Raw genomic sequence first — 10,788 nt, 5'->3', positions numbered from 1 at the left:
CGGTGCTCCGAGGGAGCCAGCGCCCGGAGAGGCCGGGGAAGGCCAGTGAAGGCCGGCGGAAGCCGCGGGAGGCGGCTCCGGTGCGGGCGGCGGCCCGGCCGCGGCTGTGTGACAGGGAAGGCGACCGGCGCTCGAGGCCCGAAACCCCGCCCCCGTCCCCGCTGCAGCGCCGCCGGCCGCCGGTAGGGGGCGGGCTCTGCTTGCGCGCGGCAAGCGGGGGATATGGGGAGGCAGCACGCAGTTCGAGAAACTTCCGGAAACAGCGAACGGAAGTGACGTCGCGCGTTGACGGAGCTTCCTGTTTGCGGCTGAGGCGAGCTGCCGCCGTTGCCGTTGTGCCGGGCTGCTGGTGGGGAGGGTGGCGGCCGCGCTGCGGAGGCACCGGGGCGGGTGAGTGTTCGGGTGGGGGGGAGACCGCTCCGGGACGGGCCTCGCCTCGTTCGGCCTTGTGAGGGGAAGGGTGGGGGGGGGGGGAGCGAGCGGGAGGGGGCGCCGGTTTCTGGGCCAGGCCGCGGTTCTTAGCAACGGTGTTGCTGGTAACGGGGCCTGCCGGCGCGGCTTGGCGGAGGCCTGGGCCGGCGCCGCCATGCTGCGCGCTGGAGGACCGGCGGTGGAGTGTCCCCCGCAGGGAGCCGGGAGTGCTGCCAGCTTCGGGGTTTCCTTCCCAGCCGTTGGGGAAGTGCATGGCGGCGGCCCTGGCGCGGCCGGAACGGGGTTTGCGTGGGGCGCGCTGGGAGCGGAGTGGGCGGCGGGGATCTCCGGCACTTGGGGGCGGGCAGCGAAGGAGCCGCCCCCGGGCGCAGTGGCTTATCCCGTAACTCGGAGCGGAGGAGATACAGTTTGGGATCCCGGGCCATGCGATCCCCGATCGAGTTGGTCTCCTGTTCGCCGCAAGCAGAGAAGGCCTAGGGGGAAAAAACAAAAATCCGCATTTCCACTTCTTGCAGTGGTTTCAGTTACAAAAAGGTGAGGGAGAGCCTCAGTTCACCATTCACTCTTGAATGTGTTGAACAGACCTTTTACTTCAAGTCCTTTTCTTTGCAGCGTATCTTTTTTTCCCTGACAGAAGTGGTTTACTTAAATTCTGTTCCATGTTTATTAACTCAGAGTAGGGTCTGTAGTAAGGTTTGTTGTGGGTGAAGGCTGTAGTGGTCAGGTGTTTTGAACTTGCTGTTGCCAGTTCCAAGCTGAGTTGAAAACTGTCACTGGCGGGTAAGGGGTGTAGTTTGTCGTCAGCATTTCCTGGGCTTCTGAGAGGGTGGCAAGTTGGGAAGCAAAGTTATTTATGACCAGTGTTCCTGTTTTGTAGCAACACTTTATGCTGTATCAGAGTTTTACTGTCAGTGTTGTTGTCAGCTGCTGAAAACCAGTAGTGCAGGATTGAGCCATTCTAATGAAGGCATTAGAAAAGATTACTCAAAATACTGAGCAAATTTATTTTGAATTCTGGTAGTAATAAACTGCTTGGTTGGTTCTTATTTGGGCACAGTAACATCACAGAAGCTAAATTTATAACAATGCTAACGTGCAAATGGTCAAGTTTGTGACATCGCATAGTCAATCAGTTATCAAGCCCTGAGTTTTTAGGATGTAAAGTGTCAGAAAGTGATAAGAACAAGGTGTTGACATGCAGGGGGAACAGCTGGAATGGAACTAGGCTCTGCTGTCTGGTCCTCTGAGGTTGCAGTTACTGCTGTCCGCTGACCCTGATTTTTGTTTACGCCTTGTACTCCAGTTAGGAGGGATTTTATGTTCAGCTGATGATCAAGAGCCTGGTGGTTAAAGTACCATTTAGTTTGCTGGATTATGTTGTCAAAGAAGATTTGTTTGGACCAGTGAGTAAATGTATTTACAGATCTTGTCTCTGTGATTACTTTTTTTTTTTTAATTTTAAACAACCAAAATGCTAACTAGTACACAATACTGGTCTAACTTTGTTTCCCCTTTCTGGCTCTCATGCTGCCTTTTGTGGAGAACAAGAGACTGTTTGAAATGCAAATTAATTTAGGATTAAATTTTCTTAAATAATCTCAGACATTGGAGGGGAAATTTAAATTTCCACTTTTACTGAAAGTACTGTTGAAACTGCAATGTCAATAATTTCTCTATCTGTAAACTGCAAAGTTCCCCTCATTCTTCATCAGATTTGTCTTTTTAGCACTTGTGCTTTCCTTACCAAAAGGGCTTTTCTCTCTGGTATTCTGTCTTTCCTAGAGTGATGCAGTTTGCTAACTTATCTTGGCTGCATTGTGAGGGAAAGCATGCAAGGCTTCACTGTTGTGTAACACAAAATTTTTAGTTGGAGGGATAATATGTTACTATTTAGTTTTTTTAATAGATATATACATTTTTTGCTGCCTACTGTATTCTGTCTTTCATCCACTAGAAATTTTGGAAAGTATGTGGAGGGAAGAGACAACTTAGATTGTGTCAATAACAAGGATATATGAGTTCCTAATAATATTTGGACTGTACTCTGGAAAGAAATACCTGGTGTGGTGCTTTTTTTTTTTTTTTTAAACTGTAAAACTTTCAGGACTCTTACATCTGTACATTTGTGCTTAATACACTGGCACAATTGAGCTGAGGTCGTGTGGGATGAGGGTGACGATTGCATGTTACTGTTGAGTCCAGAGGCATTGAAGTTCTAGCCTGGAATTGACTGAAATGTCACACCAGGTTGAACTGGCCAAGTGCAGCCACCAGTGTTAGCTGTGTTCAACTCTTGTGCTGCTGGCTGGAGAAGGTAGTGCATCTCGATCATGTCAATACACTGGACTTCCAGGCTTGAGCAGACCATGTTTTAAAGGGAATGTATTGCCTTGGTTTTCAACTAAGTTCTGTGAGGTTTAGTATTCTAGTGTTTGCTTCTTCAGTAGGAAGTGCTCCATTTCTATAATAGCCTTTATAAAGAACCTGGTTGGCTGTGTGCTGAAAACATTTTCTGTCAACAGCTTTTCCTTTCTCTTGATTTATTCAAGGAATGGAAGGATTAGTGAGAAATTGCTTTGCTTTGTCAAAACTTGTAGGATCTTATATATGATGATTGTTTATTTCAAGGTAGATTTAAATTAAAACTATAGTTGATGATATTAGTAAGTTTAAATTATATTTCCTTTGCTTTTGAATTAAATACTATGTTTGGATGTTAGACTATTTTTTTTAAGTTTAGACTTAATGAAAGCATTATTCTGCTTCTGTTTATTTAACTGCTAGGGAAGAAATAATTAATGCATATGAATTTCACTCCTACAGTTACTAGTTGTAGGTTTCACTTATGTTTTCTGTTTGTTCTGAATAAGTACTGAAATCCCACTGATGTTAATCAGACCCCCGCACTTAACAAGGATCTTATAGCTTATATAATAAGCCTGAAGCCATTCATAGCTACACTGCAGCCAGTTTTTGTTAAAACTTCAATTCTTTTGATTAGAAGAAATTATTTTGCCTTAAAACTTAGCCTGACTCTATGACAGCCTGTCATCGCTGTTCTGAAAAAGAAATTGGCGTTTACTTTAATGTGACTTTTTTTTTGCTGGTTGGCTTAAGTAAAACTATCATGACTCAAAAAACTACTTTGGGGAAGTGTGTAGAAACTTTAAACTATTTTCTTTTCCCTGAAGGATCATCTGGTTGCATGTGATTATTTGGCTAAAACTTTCTGGATCCGATCTTTGCCCGTTGAGGTTTTCACTGGTTTTAATCACTTAATCAAACACAGATCATACATTTTTTAAAATGAGTTAGAAATATTTTTACTTTGTATAAAATAGCCTTTTATGGTTAGTTTTTAGAGGGTGCCAGTGTTCCAGATATTTGTATGACACAATTCCAAATTTGGATACCTGAGTTTTTGTGTTTTGGAAAAATGTCCCTTTGCTTTAAGGCGAGATCGTGAATAAGTACCCCTTGATTTAAGGCATGCTCATAGATCAGACAGATAAGCAGTAGGGAACCAGCCAAGGGTGTGAGGGTAGCCTATTCACTGAGCTACTTCCTTTTCCAGTTTTTGTTAGCTAGTTTACATTTCTGTCACAGATGAAGATTTTAGATTTATTCTGTTTCCATTTTTGGTAGGTTAATTGTTTTTTAATGGTTTCTTACTTGTTGCCCTCTACAGGCTTTCCAGGTGCCAGACAGTAATACGGACAAGAAAGCCCTGTAGCTCTCCTTGGGGTTCTTTAGAACTTCTTGCCTTGAGGGAGTGAGTGACCCTGTACAGGTGGCTCTTTTGGTTGTGGTTGGGTTTTTTCTTTTTTTTTCTTTTCTTTTTTTTTTGCTAGAACCTGAACTGTAAGGTAGAGCAGTCAGCCTGGCTGGCTCTTCCCCTGTATGAACAGCATCCTCTCATGTAATAATCACTGTACTCAAATCCACTGTTTTCTAACAGAGAAACAGGATGTTTGGTGTAAACATGAGATTAAGCTTTTTGGAATGTTCGTTTTATTAGATTCATTTCATGGGGGTGCTGTGGTAGTATTAATGTAATGAGTATAAACATTGCTATTTAAGTACATTTTATTAACTTCAATTATATGGTAAATTTACATTTTTCCTTGAAACAATAAATTTCAGGAACCTGTGAAGTTAAACTGTGACAACTTTTCTAGGCTGAGGTGAGTAGAAGTTAAAAGTATTGAGGTTTTTCATATACCTTAATCCTTATCACACTGTGCATATATCAGTGGGAAGAAAAATGTAATGTTGGTGCATTGTTTAAATGTATTTGTCAGATTAATTAATCACAAACTTCATACAGATTTTCTTGCTCTGTATTATTGCACTCATCAGAATTAAGGAAACTTTCTTTTGGTTCCTTAGCATTCTTGATTTCCTCTTACAAAGACTTTCTGGTATATAGTGTGGGAGTTTTTATGTTAGCACTTGTACAGCACCAGCACAGTGGACTGTTGCTAGTACAGCCAAGAGACCGCTCGTGTTCTCAGCTCAGTTCCATATGACGTATCCCAGATATTGTTGCTAGAACTGACAAAGATCTTTTCATTTTGTTACAGATTTGGCCAAGGTTTTGGGACTTGTGTAGCTTTCTGTGTTGCTGAGTTGTACTAGGTAAAATGCATTTGATTGTTGTCTGAGTGGTGTTCTGCTCTGAAGAGTTGTGCTCTGAGATTTTTCTTTTTTGTGTTAGGGCATAGGATGACACCAGAAGGCAGTTTCTATAACCAGTATCTGTGTGTTAAAGGCAGTGACCTCTTCAAGCCAGTGAGAACTCCTTGAGCCACTGATACATATGTGTCTTGGATGCCTTGGCAAATAGTGCTTTATGGTTGATTTTTATTTACGCTTCTTCTTTTTAGATAGGTAACTTGGAGAAATACAGGCAAGTAATTACAATTCATGGATTATATTTGAAATCTGTAGCTTGTAAGCAAATGAAGTGACTGAACTTCATCTGAAGTTTGTTACTTTAAGACTGAAAATATTTGTGTATATATCTCTGAACTTACTGTACTGGAAATAATAAAAATCTTAGCAGAGGTGTCTTAGCTATATAAAAATCAAATTAAGAAATAGTAGAAAACTTCAGAAGTGTGTGTGTTGCTTGCCATTCTTTGTATGGCCCTGGATCCACAACAGTATTAATGCTACCGTAGTCTTGTTCATATTTTGAAGGAGTCTAAAATGTCATCAGGTCTGGCTGGTATACTGCTTTCTAATAAAAACTCTTGGAATGTGGAAAATAATATTTTTTTAATCACAGGTTGCAATTCCCAAAGATCCTTGAGTGTGTGCATCATGTATTAACATACCAGAGGCATCTCTAAATTGCTCAGTTGCTGTTAAGTAGGTCAGATGCAAGCTCAAGCTGAACAGGGTATTCTTCCTGTGTTGCCCCAGGATGCAATCCTTCAGATACGTTCATAGAGGGCAGGTGGGTAGAGGAATTGGATGGCTGTGCAAGTTGCACAGGATGTTGATGACTGGCTGCTTCTGTGAATTGCATGAATAAGGAATTTGGAACTCCATCTCGCTCTACCCAGGTGACTGCACTAGTCGCTAAGCTTGAGCTATTCTGGCATCTTTCAGGACTCTTTGTGCTGCCCTGTTGCTTCATGGACAGAAATAGATAACACTTTCTGACTAGGCTGACTGCAAAGGTCACATGCCCCTTGCTGTCTGAATTCCCTTCTGACTAATTTAAGGATTTCTTGTTTGGATACCTTCCTGCCTTCCGTATTTAGTTAGGAGTGCTGCTTTGTCATCCCTGCAGGTCGTACATCTGATTATGTTTTTTTTTTTTCTTTGTCATCTGATGTTATAAAAGTTTATAGCTCTCTACATATCTATCTGTCTTTAATTCTTCTCATGCCTTTTATGTAGCTGAGGACTTTGCTGTAAAGAGAGTTTATGAGCTGAGTTTCAAGGTAACTCTAAACTGATCTAGCTTTGGGCTGTGCTGTAAGAGGCAGATCTCCAGCCTGGTCTTCTACTCCTGTCAGCTGCCTTGTGTCAGTACGAGCATTCAGGGCTTCTCCTGTGATGACTGAGAAATCTATAAGCTGTGGAAACTTCCAGTGCACATGAACGTTTGGGTGTTAGATTTGTTCATCCTCCGAAGGAGACAGAGCAGCTGATAGCATCCTATAAACATAGTGCAATTATGAACACAAGTAACTGTAGATTTTTGCAAGCAAACACAAAGGCCATGAAAAAACTTCTTTCATCTGGAGTTTTTTTGCTTGTTTTTTTCTCTCAAGACTTTGAAGTTTTTTCTGTGGTTGGAAGCGGGAAATTAGCTAATGTGGGCTGGCTTCCTTGTGGCTTTGGAAAAAAACCCTTGAGTGCTTAGTTAATGAGGCTTGCTTGGGTATTTGAAGACAAATTGTTTGACAGATTTGGGGTTGGAAGAAGATTTTTGTCATGTCATTTTGGTTGGGATGGTTGAGATTTCCTTTTGCAGGAAGGTATATAGTTTGCTGCTTTGACTCATCTAGGCATTTTGACCATGCAGATTTCTACCAGCCTTTAAAAAAAATAAAATCAGTAGTTTTATCAGCTGTTTTCTGTTTTTTGTAAGTTGTTGGTTGTTTTCTTGAGTGAATATTTTAAATATTTTTTTTTCTTGGAAAGATAGGACGCAGATGTCTTTTCTAGTTCATGAGTGCTTGTTTGGTTTTGCTTTTTTTCTCTTACTGGATGTTGAGCAAAAATCCATGTATTTTTAAGGGGCTAAATATCCATAGTTTTAGATGTTTTGCTTAACCTGGACAGAAAAAAAAAAAAGGTGTAGATGAATAATTTTCTTCATGTAAATATTGCTAAAGCCATTTTGCGCACAAGAAAAAGTTCCTATGAGACCTCAAATTGCAGCAGTGCAGTTTATGCTTTATGGTAACAAGCAGATAGAAATAATGATTAATTGGAGATTAGCTCTTACCATCACCCAAATGTTTGATTAAGAGAAGGAGAATATAAACATTTTGTTTTTGTTAGAGAGCTACTGGCTTGTCTTAATTCCAGACTTTATATCAGTGGCAAGTAGAAGCTGAACAATAACACACAAAAGATAGAATGTGCAAGCCCCAGACATTTCTTTGAAACAAGTAATTCCTCTGTTCTTGGAGGAGTTGCTTTTTAGGGTCAGAGTAATCTAGTAAGCACTAGTCATGTTGCCACAGCACTCATTTTTGGTACCAACTTCAGGCTTCTGTTGTTTAGGATATACTGGTATATGTATGGAGTCTGAACTTGCAGCACTGTTTTTAAACAGCTAGTGTTTAAAGAAATATATATTGAAATCAATATGATTACCAGTGTGCGCAAAGATCTCTAGGAAAAGATGTGATTTATTTTTTTTTTAGATTTAAGTTGCTTTTCCTACCTGTTTATTCCTGCTAGAAGCTTGGGTTTTGAATTTTACCTCTAAGATACCTGCCTAAATTGAGAGGAGTGCTAATGCAAGTCTTGAATTTAAGAAAAAAAGGATAATATGAAAAAAACACGTAGCAGTATGGTACGTGCTCTTACGTGTTGTGGCTTCCTGCTGTTAGTTCACTGGTTTTAGGCTAGTATCTCTTGTTAGGAGGGATTCTGACCTCTAGCCTGAAGCTTGACTCATACTAGCTTCCCCCCTTCTGATTTCTTTCTGTAAACAATGTGTTTCATATATGCTATTATTCATAAGGATTGGCTACAGGATTTGATAACATACTTAACCCATGCTAATCATGCTCCTCACCTGTGTATTCATAGAGCTGTTCTCCTAGTTGTTGTTTGGGAAACAGCAAAACTGGTGAGGCTAGTTGATAGCAAATATTCTGGGATATTTTTGGTAATCTATATGTTTACATGTTGAACCCTGCCATTACTATATTAGTATTGGCATTCTTAATGTTCTTTTTAATGCGTGTCTCCCAGCTTCCTTTGGTGTTGGTCACAATATTAGCTATACCCTTACTATTATTTTTTTTCCAGTTTGAAGGCTTCTTCAAAGGGCAAAGTCAATTAGAGGTCTGTTTACCTGCTGCACTTGAATTTTGTAATTGTTTGTGGGACTGTATGGTTAACTAGATTGCTAAAACCACTCCAGTCTTAAAAACATATAGCTTCTCCAATACATTTACTTCTATAAGTAGTTTGGAGGGGGGAGGTAGTGTGGCAAGGTATCTCTTAAACTGGTTTTGCCATCTGAGGAAATATGCGTGTAACCACATCCCTAATTAAAGTTAATTAAGCTTTAACCTACAACAGAAACGTATTTTGAAGATGTACCAATTTATTTTAAAAGGAAGTCTCTAATGGTGGTATCCCAGGATGTTGAAAGATACATGTAATACTAGTACAATAAATTAATTTCAGAATATTTCGCTGGGCTATCTCATGCTTGATTCTTTCAGCATTTATATGAAAGAACATGACAATGAGACTCTGCTTGGGCTGAAATGAAAAACACTGAATGACTTGAGGGATAAAAAAAAGTTATTTCAATGAATTTTTGTTCTTGATGCATGAAATAAGAAAATGTGACTAATACCTTGCTGTATTATTCTGTTCTAACTATATTTGGGTGACTTTGCCTGCGATGAATTGATAAGTCATTGAAAAGGTCAGTGTTGCCTTGTTCATAAAAGTTGAAAGGAACCAGCAGCAGTGGTAGGACGGAAAGGTGGTTGGAAATTTTGCCAGAACGGAGACTTGTTACAGTGGTGGGGAGAATAAGCCTTTGCATGAAGAGATGAAATGTTCTTGATGTCTTTAGAAAGATTCTTTAATCTTAGCAGTCATTTAGTTAAAGTAATGGTTAGTAGAACTGTTCTTTGTAACTATCCTCTAATGTTGTCAAGAAACTGCCAGTATTTGAATAGGATAAATACTTTTAACTTGGTTTCTTAGGACTCTTGTGAAAACTATTCTCTTATACTAAGAAACACAAGGTGCCTCTACTTGAGTTGGTTGGTTAACCATACAGTTTGGGCAATCTTGCCTGGCTGTGTACTTTATGTTGGTGAACATAAAGGACGTAAATGGAATTCAGTAGCTTTGGCAATATGTGAATTTTCCTCAAGGTTTGAGTACAAGAAAGGCTTATTGGAAACTATAGGTGGAATTTTAGATTTTTAAGACCTGCACATATGTTGCTTTTTTGAAGGGAGCATCTCAGTGGAAGTAATGTTCTGAATGGAAGGTGTGGCCCTTTGTTTATTCTCATATGTGCTTAAGATATGACATAGGTGTCAGAGATGACATAAAGTGAATATGATATGTGGTTTCTTTTGCATTAGTTATTAATGTACATATCGAAATGGTGACCTACTGTGCATACTCTTCTTAATATACTGATTAAATCTAGCTTTTCAGTCTAATTTGTTTCAGGAACCTGCTGTTTACCTGTGTCTGTGCACTGTGTTACAGTGGGATTAAAGAACATAAACAAAAACCAGAATCAAAATAATTGTTTCATCTGTCAACCTAAAATAAAGTGGGTTTATTTTTTGGTTTTTGGAACACTCAAATTTCTATAAACAAGCTGCGCTCTCAGATTAGGTTTGGTACTGGAAGATACTAGGCTCGTACCTGGCTTTTATGAAGTAGCATTACTGGACAAGCTTAATTTACAAGTTTTTGTTGTTACAGGACTTGAAAGACTCAGCTGTTGTTAACAAGACAACTACTGAAACATGGTGGATTACTATGAAGTTCTGGGAGTGCAAAAACATGCCTCAGCAGAAGATATTAAAAAAGCGTAAGTGTCACTGGAATATATGTAAGATAAGTTACGTATTTTAAGGAACAAAAATAATTACATCGTTTCTGGATCCTCACTTTGTTGTCAATACTAGGATGAGTAGTAGTCATCTGAGGTGATACCTTTGCTAACAGAGAAGTAGTGTTCTGAAGAAAAAGCATTTGCTCATTTTTATGAAATTTGGAAAAGAATCCTGAGTGCTGCTAAAGTGAAAATGCCGTCAGTCACTGGTTTTTGATCACTGTTAAATACATTTCCATACAAGTGTGCCTCCAAACTTGGTATGGTACAGGTGGTGACAGGCCCTCTGTGGCTGAATTGCAGTAACTAGTCTTCCCCTCCACTTGCAGAGGTGCTTTTTCAAAGTTATTAACAAGTATTTGGCACGCTGTGTTTTTAGATAAGAGCTCTTTCTTAACATGAGGTCTAGTTTCTGTGCTTAGATTTTGATGGATTGAACATCTGTTACTATTAAAAAAACCGCACAACTGTTTAAATTAGGAGTGTTCAAATGAATTAAATACAGTTCTTTGTTTAGATTTACTGTTATGTGCTGTTTTAAGATGGGCATTTGTAACATT

The 10,788-nt window shown here is 39.9% G+C and overlaps 1 protein-coding gene across 4 annotated transcripts in view; it reads left to right on the top strand.

Annotated features, from left to right (window-relative positions):
* Window positions 1-262: 262 nt before the first annotated feature.
* DNAJB6 (DnaJ heat shock protein family (Hsp40) member B6) overlaps window positions 263-10,788 on the top strand; it is a 63,202-nt gene continuing 52,676 nt past the window's right edge. The window contains exons 1-2 of one of the 4 annotated variants that reach the window (XM_054814121.1): window positions 263-390; window positions 10,096-10,204. In XM_054814121.1, the coding sequence (XP_054670096.1) occupies window positions 10,140-10,204 (65 nt within the window). In that variant the 5' untranslated portion in view covers window positions 263-390; window positions 10,096-10,139. Of the gene's footprint in view, window positions 391-761; window positions 967-4,574; window positions 4,617-10,095; window positions 10,205-10,788 lie in introns of those variants that run through there. The other 3 variants (XM_054814120.1, XM_054814122.1, XM_054814123.1) reach the window with 3 other exon arrangements.

Source organism: Grus americana, chromosome 2 (genome assembly GCF_028858705.1).
Source record: "Grus americana isolate bGruAme1 chromosome 2, bGruAme1.mat, whole genome shotgun sequence".
Classification (NCBI taxonomy): domain Eukaryota; kingdom Metazoa; phylum Chordata; class Aves; order Gruiformes; family Gruidae; genus Grus; species Grus americana.
This window is presented reverse-complemented; position numbering and strand designations above follow the sequence as displayed.